Source organism: Xenopus tropicalis, chromosome 4 (genome assembly GCF_000004195.4).
Source record: "Xenopus tropicalis strain Nigerian chromosome 4, UCB_Xtro_10.0, whole genome shotgun sequence".
Classification (NCBI taxonomy): domain Eukaryota; kingdom Metazoa; phylum Chordata; class Amphibia; order Anura; family Pipidae; genus Xenopus; species Xenopus tropicalis.
In genome coordinates, this window is record NC_030680.2 from 29895077 (window position 1) to 29918912 (window position 23836).

General features: G+C 35.8%; 1 protein-coding gene across 1 annotated transcript; it reads right to left on the minus strand.

Annotated features, from left to right (window-relative positions):
- Window positions 1-553: 553 nt before the first annotated feature.
- LOC105947063 (intestinal mucin-like protein) lies at window positions 554-23145 on the minus strand. Its single transcript, XM_031901316.1, has 17 exons — window positions 23128-23145; window positions 21718-21898; window positions 20074-20178; window positions 19760-19864; window positions 17929-18033; window positions 17600-17704; window positions 15301-15405; window positions 12050-12154; window positions 11714-11818; window positions 10888-10992; window positions 9247-9287; window positions 8269-8394; window positions 7925-8020; window positions 5324-5449; window positions 3275-3314; window positions 2675-2798; window positions 554-862 (listed from the first exon to the last, which is right to left on the minus strand). Exons 1-17 carry the CDS (start codon window positions 23143-23145, stop codon window positions 691-693), a joined length of 1764 nt encoding a protein of 587 aa, XP_031757176.1. The 3' UTR covers window positions 554-690.
- Between the last annotated feature and the right edge of the window lie 691 nt (window positions 23146-23836).

Below are 23836 nucleotides of genomic sequence, written 5' to 3' on the forward strand. Positions count from 1 at the left end.
GCCCCTAAAAGGTACCTATAGGTCATGTTAATCACTTTTTACTGATAGGGCTGCTTTTGTAAGTAACTGTTACTTGAGGTTCCTAAACCTGACTGTATTCTGAGTGTCCCTCCTCAGCCTGTCAGTTATAACCTCTAATGCTAATGGACTACTGCTGCACAAATATGGCAGCCCCCATAAGTAACTACAATATCATGCCAAATTGTTAAGTTCTATGTACCAAAGTGAGTATCCATATAAGTATTATCAGTTTTAGCTTGGTAATGGCTTCTGTCTGCTGGTTTAAAAAATGGTGATGGATGATGTTAAACCAAGAGTGTGGAAAACAAAACAGCTTAATAAATAGCCCTTTTTATTTGACACCCCTTTTTACACCATATATTTGATGGAATCAGCCAAATATATTTTTCAAAATAATTTTTGTTTGTGAGAGACATTTGTAAATTTGCACAGATCTTTATTTTCCACTTGGGTAACAACTGCTACTGCTCAGCAAAATACTCCATTGAATACTAGTTTTACATTTCAAGAACGGATATATTTACAAATGAAATTAATTGCTTGAAAATTCTTTATTTAAAGAAAATAACAATGCCAGCTGTCTAAATAGTCAGTATATTTATTTATTTTTTTGTTCCACAATATTATGATATACTGTGATTTTCTCTGTTCTGCTGAAGAACATACATGTTACTCTTCATCATTACAACTGGTTTCCAGACATTGACATTCGTCCACATCAATGTATTTAAAGTTAATACTATTTCCATCAGTACAATCCATGTGTGCAGTTTTCTGCTTCGTCTTCGACTCTACGCAGCAGGAACACTTACGTATTACATGTCTAGACAAATGTGGGTACCTGAAAAGTAGTTTTTAAAAAAATCCCATTATTACAATGTTTATTTAAATAGTCACCTTGCACTGGATTTGAAAGCTCGAGCTCCAACAAATTGTGACCAAGAAAATGTTACCATAAAAATCTTGCAAGTTAAAACCTGACAAATTGTTATAGAAATCAATATAAAATATTTTCATTTAAAAAAATTAATCAATGTTTCTATTTCATTTCCAATCACAGTAGCGTTCTGCTGTAAAGGTTTCTCCATGAACAACAATTAGACATTAACTCAAAATTTGTTGCACGTCAAAAAAAGTTCAAATCTTGTCAAATTGGGCACGGGTGAATCAAAATAGGCGCAATTGGGTCAAAAAAGATGCCGGCCACAAGAAAGTCGCGCAACAAACGGGTTTCGCTCATCACTATTAACAAACATTGAAAATGAGATTGTAGAAAAAAATCATGATCACATATTGTCACACTTATGCAAGGTTTTTTCTTCTCTAAAATTGCAAATAAAAATGTCCCTAAAGAGAGACCAATGTAGCAAATTTACAACTGCAGATTTTTCTTGATTGAGACATTTTTTAGTATATTTGAAAGTGTCGTTTATATTTTAAAATCTGAGTAGGAAAGACTTTATTGTGGAAAAAAAAATCACATGTTCTATTAATTTTTACAAATTTAAACTTGCAAAATATAAATATAATAATTAGTGATGGGCAAAATAATAATTTGCCGTGAAAAAATTAGCTGAGCATCAAAAAATTATCATCCAGATCAAAAAATTGTTGCATCAAAAAAAAGTTGCGTTTCAAAAAAAAAAAGTCTTGCACGACAAAAAAGTTTTTTTTTCACATTTTTTTACTTGTTCAACAATTGTTTTGCCGAGCAAGATTTTGCAAATTTTTTGCTGTTTCCCTAATCTTTTCAAAGATTCGCTAATTTTTATTATTATTATTATCACTGATAATAATGTTAAAAATACACATCCCATTGATTTACATAAAATCTCACCACGGTTTAGTTGTCACATTTTTAGGATTGTTTCGATATATTTCAAATAAATGAGCTTTGAAAAAATCAATTTTGAAAAAAATGCAAAATATGGAAAAAGTTTTATTATATATTATTTATATTTTTTAACTGCCAAAGTGGATATTATAAATTGTTACATATATTATGTGTAAAATCTGATTAAGATGGCCAAATATAAATAGATAAATAGTGATGGGAGAAATAATTTGCCAGGCAAATGAATGCGTTTCGCCAGTGCCGGATTTTTTTTTTTTTTTTTGCGAAATAGGCAATACAATGCACTGCGAAATAATTCAAGTGTCAAAAAAATTTTGCCTGCTGTAAAAAAATTTGTTGCGCGCATTTAAAAATGTGAAAAGATTTTTATGCAGATGACAATTTTTTGACACATGGTGAATTTTCAATGGCGTAACGCATACATTTGTCACAGATTTTCTGCCATTTCGGCAAAACGAAACGGAACAGATTCGCTCATCACTATTGACAAATTTTGTTCTAAATCATATCAAATAAAATAAACTCCTGGGAAGGGCAACTTAAAAAATAATAACTCTCTGGGCATACATAGCACTCCATCTGTAGATAGATAGATGATAGATAGATAAATAGATGATTGATAGATAGATAGATAGATAGATAGATAAATAGATGAATAGATAAATAGATGATAGATAGATAGATAGATAGATACAGTAGATGATAGGCTAGACATTATTTGCAACACGATTTACCTTAAAGTATGAAGTTTCAGTAAAGAGCAAATATAAGCAAACTAATTATTAAAGTTGCACTTACATAGAATAGGCTTCACAAGACCCTTGACACCGAAACAGTTCCACCGTAGTACGTGTTTTGCAATTCTGATAAGATAGATAATCATTGTATTTTTGTAACTTGCATGACTGGTTCCGTGGAATACCTGATGAAAAGAAATATCACCATAAAACAGTGATGAACAATTAAAATAAACACTAGGGTATATAAACACTATATTAATCCGACTTTTTTGTCGCCCGCATCTTTTTTTTTGTCACACGTGTCTTTTTTGACATGACCATAGCTATTTTGATGCGGTGGTGGCCATTTTGACTCGCCCAATTTAACGAGATCACAATTTTTGTTTTACGTACAACGAATTTTTCAGCTGCAAATTTTTGTGGAAGATTCGCGAAACAATTCGCCAATGGCAAAATGCGGAAATTTGCTGCAAATTCATGCCTGAGAAGAATGTCCTCATCAATAGCGATGAGTTGTTAGTCTGAGGCCTTACATATGAAATATGTGTATGTCTAGAGTAACCATTTTATTGTGTGGCTATTTGATAAATCACTAATGACAGATTCTATAATATTCTTGGTCTGTTAAACTATATAATAATAATAAACAAATACTTACATATTTTACAACATCCATTTGGTTCCAGATGAATAGTTCCCTGCAAGGAATAATAAAAGTTGTATATTGAAAAACTCTATACTTCTGATCAATATTTTGATGAATTTTAAATCAAATTACAAACACAATTTCACGTTTATTTTGTAGAACTAGCACCTGTGTTTAAGTTATATCAAAAGATACCTAACAAACGAAAAGTTAGTTTTTAATAGTAGAGCAACTGAAAAAAATCTCAAAAATGAAGAAATTTTCCCACTAAAATTTGGTGAGCTTCTATAGAGATCAATGTTATAAAGTTTTCTTTCTGCAACCAATGGAATGGAATTTTTTGGCTACGAGTATTTTTGTACATATTGCTATCAAAAAGAAATAACTGCAATTGCGAAAAATCTTAATTGAGCTTAAAAGCAATTAGAAAATGAATAATTCACCCACTCCAAGTCTAAAAATATCTTCCTTGTAAATACTGTAGATATCAATGTAGATAATGGTAAGGTTAGTCTTCTATCCATAGTTTACACTGATCTCCTTTTCTGCCTCAGAGTAGTAAATAAATTCAACTATCCCTGGCTCTACTCCTGGCCCTTACACTAACATAGCCTAAGGTTACCAGATCATGTGAAAATTATTGAGTATACAGGTATAAGACCCATTATCCAGAATGCTCGGGACCAAGTTTTTGCCAGATAAGGGATCTTTCCGTAATTTGGATCTTCATACCTTGTCTATTAAAAAATCAATAAAACATTAATTAAACCCAGTAGGAATGGGTACCCCATAAGGATTAATGATATCTTCTTTGAGATCAAACACAAGGTACAGTTTTCTTTTCATAGAGAAAAAAGAAATCAATTTAAAAAATCTGAATTATTTGATTAAAACAGAGTCAATGGGAGACATTCTTTCTGTAATTCTGAGTTTTCTGGATAACGGGTTTCCGGATAATGGATCCTATACCTGTACTTCTTAAAAAAAAACAAAAAACAAGCAATAAGCACTGCCCTGATTGTTTTTATTTTAAACTTCCATGAAGCAAACCATGAAGCAAAGAATAATCTTCCACTTGTAAGAGGGACATCTGCCATTGACTTCTACATGATCTCAAAATGTCAGAGTAATGAAGGTGCCTGGAACTCAAAAGTAAAAATGGGCAAAAAGTATATAGTGGTATGATACATGGTATGGTGACCAAAAGGGTAAAACTACTGTACACAATATGAAGCTCAAACACCACTCATGATAAGTAAGAAATATTGTACGTGTATTTCAATCCATGCCTCTTTCATGCAATGCTTAACGCGTTTCATGCTTACACAGAACTTAATCATAGGCAACAAGGGGGGGGGACATTGACAAGATATATATATATATATATATATATATATATATATATATATATATATATATATATAGATAGATATATATATATATATATATATAAAGAAATCAAACCCCATCAAGGGGCACTTAATCATAGGCACCCTTGGTGCCTATTAATAAGTGCTGGGTAAGCATGAAATGCATTAGGCATTGCATGTAAGAAGTCTTTTTGTTGTTTTTTGATGGATTGAAATACATGTAATACTGGAGTTAACTAATACTGGAGTTAACTAATACAGTGAGTTATTGCAGCGGAGGGAGGGGGTAGGGGTAGGTAGGAACATAATTGGATTTCAGGTCAGGTCTTACACAGTAGATCGCAAGCATGGTACCAAAGGATATTAAAAAAACAGAATCAAAGAGGCCTCCCTATTCAAATAAGTTCAATGAAAAGGACTTGTTCAAATATGTTTCCTTATTTATTATCAATCTAAAGTTAAACAGGGCAAACAAGGAAATGGAAACTACTGGTAATCTATGTATCAACCTTACATGCACCAACATGGAGTAGCTTTAGTTTCCCTGTTTGCCCTATTTAGCTCAAGAAATATATATATTCTTCCTTGTTCATTAAGAGCCCTACATTGAACTGCATTTGTAAAATAAGGTTTATAACAAAGTAAAATAAGTGATGTCCAGCATCATGTGACACCCATCTGGTCTACTTACAGGTTCACAATCTTCTTCAAAATATGGTGGACAGGCAATTTTGTGGATAAACTGGATTATCTGGTTGTCTTCCATAGTGCAACTGTATAATGTACAGTTATCATTCAAAGGTCGAGTCTCCCCTGGCTAAATTACAAGAAAAATGTAAAAATAGTAAATTGACAGAATGTTGTAGCATTATCCTGCCACACTCATTTACAACTAAAGCATTTTAGAGAAATACATTTAAAATACAATTAAATAAAACTGACAGCCTCACACATTTTCGCTAAAATGAAGATCAGAAAGAATTCTGGGAAAGAAACCCAGTTAATACAAGACATAGCATTGAGTGAGATTTATGGATAACTGACCTTGAAATCTTATCATTTGCTATTGGTTATTAGTCTTTGGGCACCCGTTATGACTTAAATTGCAGCATTAGGGTCTTATAAACATATATACTTTATTCTTTGGCTGAACTTACTTTTTTCTATAATTTTTATTTCATTTTAAACCATATTGTACATAACCAAGAATATATTTTTTCATATCAAATCAATATCGATATCAATATAAACTAACCAAAAGAAAAGGAAAACCAAATGAATAGTGATGAGTGACTCTTACGCACACTCGGGGGGGGGATGTGGGACAGGTGATGGGGGTCAATGCTGTGGGTTAGAGGGGCACAGCGGGGGCCCCTGTGGGGGGTGCGGGTGATACGGTTGGGTGGGCATCTTGGGGGGTGTGGGGCCCGTCTGACCCTGAGGTGTTGCACGACCAATTTGCCACGACCACACCCATTATGATGCAGCCCACCTATTTTTTTAAAAAAAATTGTATTGCATTTTAAGTGGTATATTTATTAGGATTAGGAGATGTTACTTGTAACCCGTTATCCAGAAAGTTACAAATTACAGAAAGGAAGAAAGACAAATAAGCATATAATTCAAATTTTTAAAAACAATTTCCATTTTCTCTATAATAATAATAAAACAGTACCTGTACTTGATCCCAACTAAGATATAATTACCCCTTATTGGGGGCAGAACAGCCCTATTGGGTTTATTTAATGGTTAAATGATTCCCTTTTCTCTGTAATAATAAAACAGTACCTGTACTTGATCCCAACTAAGATATAATTACCCCTTATTGGGGCAGAACAGTCCTATTGGGTTTATTTAATGGTTAAATGATTCCCTTTTCTCTGTAATAATAAAACAGTACCTGTACTTGATCCCAACTAAGATATAATTACCCCTTATTGGGGGCAGAACAGTCCTATTGGGTTTATTTAATGGTTAAATGATTCCCTTTTCTCTGTAATAATAAAACAGTACCTGTACTTGATCCCAACTAAGATATAATTACCCCTTATTGGGGGCAGAACAGTCCTATTGGGTTTATTTAATGGTTAAATGATTCCCTTTTCTCTGTAATAATAAAACAGTACCTGTACTTGATCCCAACTAAGATATAATTACCCCTTATTGGGGGCAGAACAGTCCTATTGGGTTTATTTAATGGTTAAATGATTCCCTTTTCTCTGTAATAATAAAACAGTACCTTGTACTTGATCCCAACTAAGATATAATTACCCCTTATTGGGGCAGAACAGCCCTATTGGGTTTATTTCATGGTTAAATGATTCCCTTTTCTCTGTAATAATAAAACAGTACCTGTACTTGATCCCAACTAAGATATAATTACCCCTTATTGGGGGCAGAACAGTCCTATTGGGTTTATTTAATGGTTAAATGATTCCCTTTTCTCTGTAATAATAAAACAGTACCTGTACTTGATCCCAACTAAGATATAATTACCCCTTATTGGGGCAGAACAGCCCTATTGGGTTTATTTAATGGTTAAATGATTCCTTTTTCTCTGTAATAATAAAACAGTACCTGTACTTGATCCCAACTAAGATATAATTACCCCTTATTGGGGCAGAACAGTCCTATTGGGTTTATTTAATGGTTAAATGGTTCCCTTTTCTCTGTAATAATAAAACAGTACCTGTACTTGATCCCAACTAAGATATAATTAATCCTTATTGGAGGCAGAACAGCCCTATTGGGTTTATTCCATATTTAAATTATTTTTAGAAGACTTAAGTTATGGAGATACTAATTACGGAAAGATCCCTTATCCGGAGAACCCCAGGTCCGGAGCATTCTGGATAACAGGTCCCATACCTGTACTAGTATTATTAAATCTAAGGGGCAGATTTACTAATCCACGAATCCGAATCCCAAAAGGGAAAAGAACGTATTGGAAACGAAAATTTTGCGACTTTTTCGCCGCCGCCGTGATTTTTTCGTATTTGTCGCTACTTTTTTGTCACCATCGCAACTTTATCATCTTCTGCGTGACTATTTCATCAGCGCCACAATTTTTCCGTATTGAGCGATAGTAAACGGCGGAAAAACCAATCCAAATTTTTCACGATGGAGACGAAAAAGTCGCAGAAAATATCCGAAAAAGTCCAATAAGATTTTTTTCCCTTTCGGGATTCGGATTCGTGGATTAGTAAATCTGCCCCTAAGTGTTGATCTTTGGGGCCAATTCAAATTCCAGACAATTCTTTTGTGTTTCTAATTTTTTGTGAGCTGAACTTACTTCTAAGAGCTCAGTTGAATTACCATTTTTCATGACACAATGGGTTTGTTCACATACTCCGCAGCACTGTCCTGGGTCATTCCTTAGCTTGTATCCCTTTTGAATGATATAAAACATATATCATTTTTAAGACAATGTTTTGAGCACATTTCTTATACAAATAATAATAATAATACAAATACTACTACTACTACTACTACTACTACTACTACTACTACTACTACTAATAATAATAATAATAATAATACAAAATTACAAATAATAATAATTATTATTATTTCATAAATGATGTGATGTGACTAATGCAGGCTAGTATGAAAACAGTTGATGGATAATGGACTTACATCTGGACAGTGCACACTGCAGGGGAGTGGATGGCAAGAAATATTTAACACATTGTTGTTAGTAGAATCCTCTGAGCACACACAAATTTGGCAGCTGCCAGGGTCTGAGTACACTGGTGATCCAAGCTGCAAAGTGGTTAAAGAAACTGAAGATGTAAATATATAAAATACACATTATAATACTCAACTTGAATCCTGAAACATCATGTCATATCATGGACAAAATAAGTCTATGTTAAATGGCAAGTTGTCTGCTACAGAAATAAATAGACATAAACTTTGGTCAATGGCGGAAACGCTGTCTTTCCTCTCCCCTTGTTTCTGTTCTTTTTCCTTGTTTATTATTGATCCTCCCTGGCACCCAAAATGCTTTCAAATCTTATGTAGAGTATGTATCCCTCAAATTTTCCATTTAGTCCATATTTCTTTTGTTCTGCAGCAATAAGTTACTTATGACTAGTGATGAGGGAATCTGTCCTGTTTTGCTTTGCTGAAAAATGAGCGAAAATCAGTGAAGCGCTTTTGTTGCTTGCATCTTTTTTTGCCCCTAGCGCGCCTTTTTTTTACGCAACCGTGGCCATTTTAACACCAGTGTGTCTAGTTTGACGCAACTGCATCTTTTTTTGCCTGCCAACAAATTTTTTGCTGACCGCAAAACCGTATGCGTCTTTTTTTTGTCGCACGTGTCTTTTTTGCCATGATCGTGCCTATTTTTACATGACCACACCTAATTGTGATGTGAATGCGCCCATTTTTATGCGACTGTGCCTATTTCAATGCGACCAAAACCAGATTTTTTTGCGGCAGATTTCACTAAAGTTTCGTGAAACAATTCACCAATGTGGAAATTCGCTGCGAATCCATGCCTGGCAAAAAAATTTGCTCATCGCTAACCATGACTATGACTGTCTGAATTATTTATTCACACATCATAAATAACAATAATTTATACACTCTATCTGCCAAATTACTACTAACCTGGTATTCAGCATTTCCATACACACAGACCTTTTTAGGAGCTAAAAAAGAAAAAACAACATAATAAGTATGTACAAACGTTTACTCCTGTGAGATTAATTCAAAGGTAAGATTCTGCATATCTAAGATTTAAAAACTCCGTTTTTAAACTAAATAGAGAGTTAATAGTTACATAAATATTTTCTTTCAGATGATGTTTAATTGACTGGATTTATAAGTGAGGTGTGTGTAGGCTGTTCAGACCTCCAATAATGAACAGCTATAGATAGTTTATTAGAGTACAGTAAAATGTAGGAACGAGGGAGACATACGCAGTGAGTGTGTGATGCCAAGTTTGGTATGGGTTAACAGTATCCTCAAACAATTGCGAACTGATTTACTTTTGCTATGGTTGGCCTCCAGTTTACATGGTTGAAAGGTTTGCTAGCACCCAACCAATAGTTGAAACAGGTAAGTAAATCAATACACATATTAATAATCATAATTTAACCTCACGAGAGTGTTGAAATGTAAACAACTTTGCTATTTTAAAAGGGTTCTGTTATGTTTTTTTAAAAAATGCATCTGTTAATAGTGCTGCTCCAGCAGAATCCTGCAATGAAATCCCTTTTCAAGAGCAAACAGATTTTTTTTATATCAAATTATTACATACGCTGTGAAACTAAACATATTCTTAGTTTCCCAGGTGCCCTCAGCCATGTGACTTGTGCTCTGATAGATTTCAGTCACATGTTACTGCTGCGCTGCAAGTTGTAGAGATATCACCCTCCTCCCTTTCCCCCCATCAGCAGAACAATGGGAAGTTAACAAAACAACCGATCCCTGACCAACAAATTGATGAAAATGTTCTCATGCCCCACCTAGTGGCAGATATAAGACTAGCATCCAGTAGTAACACACTCATGTCTGACCATGACTCCCCCAGTTACACTGAGTAGGAGAAACAAAAGCTTGCCTGAAAGCAGTTGCATTATAAAGTGCTGGCTCTTTCTGAAGGCAAAAGATCAGACACAATGACTAACAAAAATACATTTTTTGGTTCTAGAATGAAATAGTTAAATGGTAGAATTAATTAAACAAAAATTCTGACAGGATCCCTTTAAAAATCACAATATGCTATGTAAAAGCACATGTATCTATTAGGGATGTACCAAACCCAGTTTTTTAAATTCGGCCGAACCCCCGAATCCATTGTTAGGGATTTGGCCGAATACAACCGAACCGAATCCGAATCCGAATCCTATTTAGCATCCAGGACTGTGGATTAGGCCGAATTCAAACCCTGCCAAAAAAGGCCGAATCCTGGGCAAATACCGAACCGAATCCTGGATTTGGGGCATCATTAGTATCTATATCATGGGTAGTAATGATTTGTAGTTTAATAGCTCAGTGCTGCCTCTGTAGAGAAGAATGTAATTTGACTGCTCTAATACTAAAAAAAATTCTGCCAAATGGGCACATTAATCTGCACTGATAAAGCTTTCCCGACAATAAGAAAAACACTTTCTAACTGTGCTTAAATCTGAACTGGAAATCCTGGATTTTCTGATTTGATCTTTGCCAGTCTGTCTGTGAATGTCATCAAATTAATTGCAATACCAATTTCTCCAGAACACATATGGTCTAAATCTCAGTACTTACCACATTTAAAATGAGGACAGCAGTAACCATCAATATATTCAGCCACAACTTCAGATCCAAGGTCACATTTTGGCAAGGTGTTTGTGCACAGGCTGCTGTTACACACTTTAAAGAAATAGCAAAAAGTCTTGTTTAGATATTGTAGGGTCACTATATAATATTATCTTTGACAGCAGGATAAAAAAAAAATTGTTTTTTTGTTGCAACCAATGGCTTGATCATGTAGGTTTTTTTATTTGGTCTTTACCAAAACTAGTAGAGAAACAGCAGGGGTTATCAACTAACAAAACATAAATTCCTTTTCATTAAACGTAATTGAGTCAAACTGCACTCCTCGCTCTTTCATATAGTTGTGCTTGGCACAGTTTGCTCCCATTTTAATGCAATTGTGTCTATATATGTAGGGGAACCCTGGAGTTGCTTCCACTTATGAACCAATCACATGCATTAATCTCTCACACTTTTCAACCCTTTTTGCATCCAATGCAAGTGAATTGCAAGTGCAGCTTTGTGAATCTTGGCTTGCAATTGCAATTGGCCAATCTTGACAGCAAAAAAGCTTAACCCCCAAGGTGACAACCTTCATGAGAGAAATGCTGCATTGTGGGTAAAAAACAAATATCCATTGCATTTGAAATTGCACTTAGCCCACTGTGGCGTGGATACTTAAATGACCCCCAGTATCTATAAATAATTGAACAGACTGAAATGACCCACCAAACACAGTGGTGATATTGCCCTACAGCAGAAATATTTACTATATTTAATGCCAACAAATCAATGGCTTTAACAATATTGGCAAAACCAAAAAAATCTCATTACTTACCACAATTATAACTAGGGCAGCAGTGTCCATCAACATATTCACCTACAACTTCATAACCAGTGTCACATTTTGCCAATGGTTTCGGGCACTGGCTGACATTACACACTTCAAAGAAACAACAAAATAGTTCACTCAAGTATTTTAAGTAGGGTCACACAGATTTTAACTTTCACAGCAAAAATTTTGCAACCGATGAATTTATTAGTCATTGAAAATGAATGGTCTTCATCTGCTTTATCAGTTAGGCCCCTCCAGTGATTCTGCCTTTCTTTGTCCTTTCATCGGTTGCATTAAGAAACTTTGCAGAAGAAATATGTTCTAAAACTCAGTACTTACCACATATTTTATGAGGACAGCAACTTCCTTGGACATGTTCACTAACAACTTCATAGCCAATCATACAGTCTAGCACTATGGTCGGACACAGCTTCATGTTGCACACTTAAAAAAACAGAAAAAAATGGTTTCAAAATATTTTCATTAGTGTGGGAGATGCAATGGAAAAGATCCTTATTTGGTGTGGTTTCCATCAGGGTTAAAGGTGGGATACAAGTGGCACCAGGTAAAATGCCTGGTTTTGCAGCAGGTAATGCTGTGTTTAAATTACTGGCTTAGGAGAAGCCAAATTAATTGGTCCCTGTAGTAAATGGAGGGAGAGCAGGAAAATATTTGATATTTCAAATATTTCATTGCATTTTTTTATTGTAAATACTTGTACCTTTATTGCACACTTTTATTATATTTCATATATGTATTTTTCTTTTGTCTATGTAAAGTTGGGAGGAACACGGGTCAAAAAAATTTCATTACGGTAATGATGCTTCATTGTTATTTGTACATGACAATAAAACTTGAAAACTTGAAAAACTTGAAAGACCCTCCATTCCGAACTCCAGTTAATGTTTTCGTTTGGCCAGCTGTAAGTAACTGCCTGGTTAGGCTGCAGGTGAGCAGCAAATAAAAGGGCTGTGGGATTACACAGGGGGTTGAGTTGGAGGTTGTTTCTTGACTCAAAAGGTCACTCTCAGAGCGGGGCACAGGGCAGGAAGGCTGTCTGTGTTAGGAACTCCCAGAGGAGCTGGGGGGGGGCTCCTGCCACTGCAAGGAGCAGAGGGAGTCATGACCAGGCGGATGAGAGCTAAGAGGAGTCAGCAAGGCTTAAGGTGAAGCCTGAGAGTAAGTTACCCTGGAAGGTGAGAGCCCTGAAGGAGGGACAAATCATAACCCTGAACTGTTTGTGAACTGACTTATGTTTATGTTGGGATGAATTGGCCCTAAGTAAACCTGTGTTTTGCCTGAAGAAGTGGTGTCCTTGTCTCTTTTTTTTTTTTTTTTCTATTCAAGTTTTATTTAGACAAAAAACATCAAAGAAAGATACATTTTGTACATTAGTTTCCTTCTTATTTCCATGTACTTTCTATTTATACCTGTACATTTGTTGTTCATATTATTTCAGTTAAACATCATATTTTTATACATTCCAACAATAAAAAAGAACTTATACATTCGGTAGTTGTGTACTAATCTTTTTCAGCTTTTACTCTTTTTGTGCTATTTCGGTTGTGTCTTGGTATTTATTGTATTTATGGTTCTATTTGCCCTGTTGGTATTACCTATTCTCTGTTTGTGTCTTTTTGTTGATATATTCTTTCCAGGGTAGCCAGACTGCTAGGTGATCCTGATATTTATCTCTAATTGATTACCTTAAACCACTGATCTTTTGTAGGAATTTTGTCTGAACGCCAGTGTACTGGTATTGTGGACTTGGGTGTCATGAGTAGTTTTAGTGTGAGATCTTTTTTAGTCCAATCTGCAGGTTCATATCGGTGAAAAAGGAGTATCGCTGGAGCATTTGTGTTTATCTGGCTTCCTGTGACTTCCTCGCAGATCTCCTCCACTTGGTTCCAGAACAGGGTAAGTTTTGTACATGTCAGCCATATATGTTCTAACGTTCCTTTTGATTGGTTACACCTCCAACAAATATCATTTGACATCAGTCCCATTTTATGTAGTACTACTGGCGTTCTATACCACCTGGATATTAATTTATAGGAGGCCTCCTGGAATCTACTGCTCACTGAGCCTTTCGCTATAGTTCTGAAAATTTGTTTCCAAACCTCTTCTGTTATTGTTATATTAAGCTTTCGTTCCCATGCCTTGGTATATTTAGGTAATGCTTTGTATTTTTCCTCTAGGAGTATTTTATATAGAGTAGCTAGGCTATGTCGTATTGGAAAGAATAATGCACACAGGGTTTCAAACTTTGTCAGTTCTCTAGACGTGGTTGAATCGCTGAGTGCATTGGCTCTCATCCAGGTAAGTATTTGTCTATATCTCCAATGGTCAATTTGAGCCCAGTTTGCTTTGTTTTGGTGTATGGCCGGTTCTTTCCCATTTGTTGATTTCATTAAGTGTGCCAGTCTTAGGTTTTGTATAACAAAGGCAGTTACATATCCCTTATCTATAGTCCCAGGGATGAAATCGGCATTGTTAACCAAGGGCATTAATGGTGATGGGTATGGGGCTAAGTTATATTTATTTTTAGTTTCAGACCATATTTTTATGCATGTTTCTATTAGCCCGTTACCTTGGATTGGATCGGTTACTATTACTTTTTGTCTCCAAGGCAGAGATTCCAGGATTCCTCCAGACCATACATTTTCAATCTTTCGCCATTGCATCAATGAGTTGCCTTTATTGTATTCTATGATTTTGGATAGAATGCTCGGTGTCCTTGTCTCTTATGCTCCAGATCCTCTGCATGCCTGCCTACCTACCATAGTGTCACAGTGGTCACTAGGAGATTTCAGCTTTGACACCTTGGTTGTTACTAGTAGGGAAATGGTAGCAGTGACAAAAATGACCAAATACTAGGGAGCACATTTACTAAAATTTGTTTTTGTTCTGGCCTTGAAAGTCATATAAACTTGACATGGTATAAATTTGAATTAAACTCAATCATTTCTGTATTTATAAAATGTCCCGATAATGCTTGAATCATTCATATGAAAGTTTTGAGATTACATTTGAAAATCCCGAATTTTGTTCATTTCCATGAATACTTTTTTCCCAAACAGGAATTGCTCCAGCAGCCATTTTAGGAACATTGGTACTCTTTAAAAACAATAATGTGTTTAAGTTTCACTTGAAACTGGGTGAAAGTGAAAGCAATGATGGGATTAACTTCCCTTTGAAAAGTGTCAAATAGAAAATAATGAGGTTGTTAAGTTCCACTTTGAAGCTGGGTGAAACTGAAAACAATGAGGGGATTAAGTTCCCCTTGAAGATGGGTGAAACTGAAACCAACGAGGGGATTGACTTCTCCTTGAAAATGTGTCAAGGACAGGGCTGTCTGACTGTTCTATTCCTCTACTATTCTAAGCCTCCATAGGAATTTTGCTGCAAATCCATGCCTGGTGAAAAAATTTGCTCATCACTATCTACTGTATAAATAATTGTACAGACTGATATGACCCACCAAACACAGTGGTGATATTGCCCTACAGCAGAAATATTTACTATATTTAATGCCAGCAAATCGATGGCATTACCAATATTGGCAAAACAAAAAAAATCTCAGTACTTACCACAATTATAATTAGGGCAGCAGTGTCCATCAACATATTCACCTACAACTTCATAACCAACGTCACATATTGGCACTGGTTTTGGGCACAGGCTGACGTTACACACTTCAAAGAAACAAAAAGTTCCACTTAATTAATTTAAGTCGGGTCACTGAGATTTTATCTTTCACAACAAAAATTAAAGACAAAAAATGCACTTGTTTGTGCAACTGATAAATTTATTGATGGATTCATTTTTGGTTCTGGTCATATAAACTCGACATGGTATAAATTTGAATTAAACTTGATCATTGCTGTATTTATAAAATGTCACAATAATGCTTGAATCGCTCGTACGAAAATTTCGAGTTTACATTTGAAAATCCTCAATTTTCGAGTTAACACTCGAAATATTTAACTTTAAATTGGTGTTCGTTTCCATGAATCCTCCATTTATTTTTCCCAAACAGAATTGCTCAGCGGCCATTTTAGGAGCATGGCGCTCTTGGAAAACAATAATGCGTTTAAGTTTCATTTGAAAGTGGGTGAACTTGAAAACAGTGATGGGATTAACTTCCCCTTTAAAAGTGTCAAATAGAAAATAATAAGGGGATTAAGTTCCCGACTATTCTAAGCCTCCATAGGACTCAATGGTACTGAGCAAAGCATGGAACAGTTAATAGATAGGTACTTAAGAAGAATTAGCACTAAAGTCAACCAAGCAATGCAGTTGATAGTGTATATTTTGTTTGTTTTTTATTTGTAACAAGACATTATTGCTGTATTAAGAATTGGAGCCATACATTTAACAGAGAAGAAGGATTATTATTATTATTTATATAGCGCCATCAATTTACGAGGCCCTTTACAGAATAGGGGGGTACAAAAGACATAACAGTTAACATGTACATATAAACAATTAATAAAAATGGTTAGCAGTTACATTGGATGAGGATTGGAGACTAGGGGGGAGATTTACCAATCCATGAACGGTCCGAAGGCGTCCGAATGTATTTTTGCAACTTTTTCGTATGTTCCACGACTTTTTCGTATATTTTACGCAACTTTTACGTCGCATTTACAATAAAGTTGCGGCGGCGATGAAAAAGTCGACAAATATGAACAAAAATCCAGACGGCGACGAAAAAGTTGCAAAATTTTTGTTTACAATCAGATTTTTTCCCTTTCGGGATTCGTGGATTAGTAAATCTCCCCCTAGGGGTAGGACCCTGCTTGCAAGAGCTTACATTCTAAAAGAGAGGGCTGAGACATAAGGTCAGGGTAACTAGCATGGCGTTGGAGTTCATGTGGGTGTGTAAAGTGAAATACCATATACAGGTACCATTTGTTTATAAATGATCCTATTATGTTTTCAAGATAGCCACAAAGCAATGTATCTGTCTTTAATATATGTACAGTAGATATCTCAGAATTACCCATCTTATATAACAATAATTCAACATATTGGAACTGGTTGTATTTCTAAGTCCGTATGAAATTAGTTCCTATTGACCATTAGAAGCAGTGGGCCCAACCCACAAGCCTTTACATATAAATACATCTAATGCTATTTAAGAATAGCCTTTATGTGAAATGGATCTTTAGATTTCCAGGACAGCTGTACCATCTGGTCCGTACAGTGTTTCAGTGACATTTTATAAACCTATAGTCAAGTTTCCATTCTAATCTTGAAAATATGAATACATTTAGTGGTACAATAAGCAACATTAGCCATGCTGGTTTTCTCTTGGGCTGCCTCATCTCATCCCTGTCCCTGCAGCCCTTTCAGCTGGCATATTTGGATTAGTAGTTTTAACTTCTAAATGCTGAATTGTGGGTAAAAAAAACATCCATTGCATTTGAAATTGCACTTAGCCCACTGTGGGGTGATAAATAAATGACCTCCAGTATCTATAAATAGTGATGAGTGAATATGTCCCATATCGCTTCGCCATAAGCAAAACGCATTTGTGGCGTAACTTTTTTTGTCACCCACGTCTTTTTTGATGCAACCGTGCCAAATTTGATGCAACCCCGACTTTTTTTGACGCGCAACAAATTTTTCTGCACAAATTTTGGAAGAAGTTTTGCAAATAAATACGTCAATGACGAAATGCGGAAATTCATTGCAAATCCATGCCTGGTGAAAAAATTTGCTCATCACTATCTATAAATAATTGTACAGACTGAAATGACCCACCAAACACAGTGGTGCTATTGCCATACAGAAGAAATATTTACTATATTTCAACCTTTTTCAAAACAAATCAATGACATTACCAATATTGGCAAAACAAAAAATAAAAATCTCAGTACTTACCACAATTATAACTAGGGCAGCATTGTCCATCAACATATTCACTTACAACTTCATAACCAATCTGACATTTTAGCAATGGTTTCGGACACAGGCTGACGTTACACACTTCAAAGAAACAGCAAAAAGGTTCACTTAAGTATTTTAAGTAGGGTCACAGAGATTTTAGCTTTCACGGCAAAAATTTTGCAACTGTCAAATTTATTAGTCATTGTAAATGAATGATCATCATTGGCTTTATCAGTTAGGCCCCTCCAGTGATTCTGCCTGTCCTTCTCCTTTCATCAGTTGCATTAAGAAACTTTGAATATGTTCTAAAACTCAGTACTTACCACATTTATTATGAGGACAGCAACTTTCTTCGACATGTTCACTAACAACTTCATAGCCAATCATACAGTCTAGCTGAACGGTCGGACACAGCTTCAAGTTGCACGCTTAAAAAAAAAAACAGAAAAAAGTTGTTATAAAATATTTGAAGTGGCCACTAGGAGATTTCAGCTTTGACACCTTGGTTTTTACTAGTAGGGAAATGGTAGCAATGACAAAAAGGGCCAAAAAATAACTAAAATTCGTTTTTGTTCTGGCCTCGAAAGTCATATAAACTCAACATCATATAAATTTGAATTAAACTCGATCATTGCTGTATTTTTAAAAATGTCACGATAATGCTTGAATCGTTCGTTCGTAAAAATTTCGAGTTTACATTTTAAAATCCTGAATTGTTCGAGTTGAAAACATTGGTAAAACTTGAAAAATTTAAATTTAAAAGGACATTCATTTCCACGAATCCTCTTTATTTTCCCCAAACAGGAATTGCTCCAGCAGCCATTTTAGGAGCATTGGCACTCTTAGAAAACAATAATGTGTTTACGTTTCACTTGAAACTGAAAGTGAAAACACTGATAGCATTAACTTCCCCTTGAAAAGTGTCAAATAAAAAATAATGAGGGGTTAAGTTCCCCTTGAAGTTGGGTGACACTGAAAACAATGAGGGGATTAATTTGCCCTTGAAAATGTGTCAAGGACAGGCTGCCACTGACTATTTATTATTTATTATTATTAACATTTATTTATAAAGCGCCAACATATTCCGCAGCGCTGTACAATAAGTGGGTTTCATACATTGGACATACAGAGTAACATATAAAGCAATCAATAACCGATACAAGAGGTGAAGAGGGCCCTGCCCAAAAGAGCTTACAATCTACAAGGAGAAAGGGTTGAGACACAAGGTGTGGGAATGGGCATGACCAGAGTTGTGAGAGGTGGGGCACAGGGTGTTGCTAAACTAGATTAGGGTAAGCTTCTCTGAATAAATGTGTTTTTAGAGATCTCTTGAAGGCAGAGAGATTGGGAGAAAGTCTGACAGTTTGTGGGAGCGAATTCCAGAGAAGGGGGGCAGCCCTTGCAAAGTCTTGAATGCGAGTGTGTGAGGAGGGAATGAGAGAGGAGTTGAGGAGCAGGTCAGTAGAGGAGCGTAACAAGCGGGTTGGATGGTACCTAGAGATGAGTTCAGAGATGTAGGGTGGGGCAGAGTTATGAACTGCTTTAAATGTGAGGGTCATTAGTTTGAATTTTATCCTGGATGGTAGGGGAAGCCAGAGTAGAGATTGGCAGAGTGGCACGGCAGAGGAGGAGCGGTTGGAGAGGTGTATGAGCCTGGCAGCAGTATTCATTATGGGCTGGAGAGGGGACAGTCTTTGGAGGGGAAGGCCAATTAACAGGGAGTTACAGTATTCCAGGCGAGATATTAGACTATTCTATTCCTCTACTATTCTAAGCCTCCATAGGACTCAATGGTACTCAACAGATCAAACCTGTCAAATTTATCTCAAAATTGATTAGTAAATGTGTCCCTTGATATTGGCAAAGCATGGAAGAGTGAATAGAAAAGTACTTAAGAAGAATTAGAACTGAAGTCAACCAAGTAATGCATTGATATTATGTATTTTGCTAACGCCTTTGTACTGAACCATAAAATGGTTTAATGTCTAAGACACAAGAAATGCTTCAAGGTTAAGGGGTGTAAGAGCGCTGCCACTGTGCTTTAACGTCCAATACACAAAAATGGTGTTTGACTGCTCAAAGTAGTCATATACATTATACCAAATTGACCATTTATCTTTTCAGAACAAATATGGTGTAACACTAAGTACTTACCACATTTATAATAAGGACAGCATTGCCCTTTAACATATTCACCCACAACTTCATATCCAGTTTGACATGTTGGAAATGCCATCACGCACAGATTGCTGTTACACACTACAAAGAATAAAGCAAAAATATTCACAATTAATATTCTAAGGAAGGTCACTGTGAGGTTTTAGCTTTTTATAATAAAAAAAATGTGTGTTGGGTTGGTACTAATGAACTCATTGCAGTCATTACAAATGTATGTCATTAATGGGAGAAGGGAACCTTTAACAGGTTTATCGTTGCAAAAGAAATATTTTCAAAAACTCAGTACTTACCACATTTATATTGAGGACAGCAGCTTCCATTGACATATTCACTAACAACTTCATAGCCAATTTCACATTCTGGGAATACCTCCGGGCACAGTCTGTTGTCACATACTTTAAAGAAACAGAAAAATAGTTCACTTAAATAATATTCTTATTAAAGAATAAGTAAACCTTTTTTTCTATCAGTAAAATTACTCTAAACAGCCTCCAGAATTACCTACCTTTGTCCCAGCCTTCTCTCTGACCTGGTTCATCAGTCAGAAGGTGTTCGTTTTTCTTTGCTTCCTTGTGCAGAGTGAAGCCCCTCCCCCACTTCCTGTTCAGGAACAGGAACCCTGCTAATGCACAGACTGGCTTCTGCTGCCTCCAGGCATGCGCAGAAGGCTCTCCAGGTCAACAACAGTAGTCAAATTGAAGAGAGAACTGAACAGGAAGTGGGAGCGGGGCTTCACTCTGCACAAGGAAGCAAAGAAAAATGAACACCTTCTGACTGAGGAACCAGGTCAGAGAGAATGCTGGGGCAAAGGTAGGTAATTCTGAAGGCTATTTAGAGTAATTTTACTGATAGAAAAAAGTTTTACTTATTCTTTAAGGTCACTATGAGATTATAGTTGGAATAACTATGTTAAACCCTGAGGAGTGGCTTTGGTCTTCACCAGCACTTTCTTGGGGCCCCTGAACTTTCTGCTAAGGTACTATCTGGAAACCTACTCATGTCAGAAGTCATCAAGAGAATGCAAAGAACAAAGAAGGATGAGGTCAAAATCTTGGTTGGGAACAGTCAAAAACAGAGGAAAAACCATTAGAATTTGCTTGAGTAGTAACCAATGAAACAAAAGTCTGCTTGATGGCAGAAACAGAATAGTAAATTGAAAAAGAAAAAATTGATTGTGCTATCCAACATAGAGTCTATAGTAAAGTTAACTTGGAGTGCGTATTCCTAAAAGCCGTGGCTTCCGGCTATAAACATATTAAGTGCAAAATACAAAAAAGGAAGTCACTTACGATTCAGTAGGTGCAAAAAAACTGCCTCCATGCAGGTTTATTGAAGAAATCAGTGAGAAGGATACAGATGTTTCGGGAACCTCTTGTTCACTTTTTTAATGTAGGGAATGCTATAACGTCTGTATCCTTCTCACTGATTACTCCAATAATCCTGCAGGGAGGCAGAATAGTAAATTGATGCCAAAAGGAACAGGAAACAGGCAACCAATTAAAGGGCCCACGTGCAAAATAGAAATATACTTTTGATGATGCCTGTGCTGAGGCTACCTGTGTCCAAATGGGCATTGCACTGTAACCCTGTGAAGCAACACACTAGCAAGGCCAGGAGTGCTGTATGTTATCAAGGAAGCAGAGGGACACACCAACCAACATAGGATGATGAGATCACTTGAAAATTCAGGGACACATCTCAAAAATCCAGCTAGCAGGGCTGAACTGATTGCAAGTTATTTTCTTGAATGAATTTCTGAGAGGCAGTGTATGACTTTATTGGTGAAGTACAAATTATATAATATTAAATGCCTCTCAAACATTGGATAACACTAGGCTATTATATCATATGCTTATGTTAATAAACTTTCACTTCCCATAAAACACAAATTAATGTTATGTTTGAAAATAAATATAACTATCTGATGCACTTACTGCAAACAGTCTCTTTACAACAGTGATTGTTGGGGTCGATTTGTGTCACAGGATAGAAACCGTCCAAAGTACAAAGTACTTCCGTTTTTACTTCTGGGCAGATTTTTTCTTTGCAAACAATGCCAAAGCTGTCTTCTTGACAAACGCAATCTTGACAGTTGAATTCAAATTTTTCTCCGAGCTGTTAAAGAGATAGGTAGGTAATGTACTTTATTCTCCAAGAGCATCTCCCCAGTTGTGACATTTTACATGTTATTTACCAACACTTTTGATCTAGGGCAGGGGGACCAGAGTATCCAGAGGATTGGAGAATGTACATACTTCAAGGACATCATTTATAAACTGCAACCAGATTAGTATTTAATTAAAAAAAAAAATCTTAATTTTATAGGGTGAAATGAGTACTAACGACTTTGGCGCACAAGCTGATTAGAGCACTCCAAGTAAAGTTTCTCTTCCTTACAAATTGTGTTGTTTATTTTTTTATTTTTATTTTTATTCAGTGCTTCCTATCCACTATACTTTAGAGATATGGGTCTTAGTTCTGCCCTAGTACCCAGTAACAAGTAGGAGGTGTTGCTTCTTACACTAATGTGGCTCTTATTATATTAGCAATAGTGATGAGTGAATTTTTTCGGCAGGCATGGATTCACAGCGAATTTCCGCATTTCGCCATTGATAAATCATTGTGTGTCAAAAAAAAGTTGCAGTTGCATCATATTGGGCACAGTTGCGTCAAGTTGGGCGTGGCCACGTCAAAATAGGAGTGGTTGCGTCAAAATAGGTGTGATCGCGTCAAAATGGGCTTGGTTGCGAAAAAATAAAACCACAGATGACGAAAAAAGACGTTGGGTGTGGTCATGTCAAATTGGGTGTGGTAAAATGGGCATGGCCACATCAAATTGGTCGTGGCAAAATAAGATGCGTACGACAAAAACAGTCGTGGGTGTCAAAAAAGTTGCGCGAAAAATGCATTTTGAGGATTCTTCCCCCAAAAATTCTAAAAATCTACAAAGCGCATTTGTTGCACAATTTTTTTTGCTCAGATTTGCTCATCACTAATTAGCAATGCATGCCACCACTGTTGCTGACAATTGGTGCTCCCTAGCCTAAATGAGGCCATGTGTGGCCACCAGTAACCTCTGAGTTTAGCTATGAGCATAGGGCCTATTGTCCAGAATGCTCAGGACCTGGGGTTTTCTGAAAATATAGATATAGATTCTTAGTAACTATTAAAAGGTTCTGTTTTATTATAGAGAAAAAAAATAAATTATAAAAAATGATATTATAATACTGTATTATATAATATATATTATATATATATATTTATTATTATAATAATAAATACATTTATAAATATATTAAAGATTACAGTTCTTTGATTAATGGACCATTTATATTTCAACCCACCAGAGACAAGAGGGACATGGTAAAACCAGGTGCTGAGTCCTCAGGGTTCTAATTATTAAAGGTGAAGTGATGAATCTGTGGCAGTGATATTTCCTGTATTAGCCTTTTATAAAACTTTAATGTCAAAATAAAGTAATTTTCTCCCGTTAAAATATAACCAATGTTTGTTCACCAGCTTAAACCTCTTCCAATTAGAAGATGAGGGATGAGATAAGCACGGCAGAAGTCCTAGCTGTAAAGGTTAATCATTTACTCATGATTTAACTGGTGGGGGGAGGGGACACTTTCCACTTCTGTCTCTAAACACAGATTTATAAAAAAAAAAAAATTGAGATTTGGAAAAAAACATGGTAACACATCAGGATTTAGGCTATTTCTCAAAAAATAGAGGCAAATAAAATACAATGAAGATTTTTGTCACTACTTCACACTTCACGACACTGGGTAAAACTGACAGACTGCACAAAATAAAAAATATTTCTAATATAGTTAGTTAGGCAAAAATGTAATCTTTAAAGGCTGGAGATGTCTAACATAATAGCCAGAACACTACTTCCTGCTTTCAGCTCTTTAACCTCTTAGTTAATCAGTGACACATGCAACATAACTGTTCAGCATGTAGGTCAGATTCAACAGCAAACAAACAGAACATTTACGTCCCCCATGCCCTCCCTCCTCAAGTCACTGATTCGTTACTGACTGCTAACAG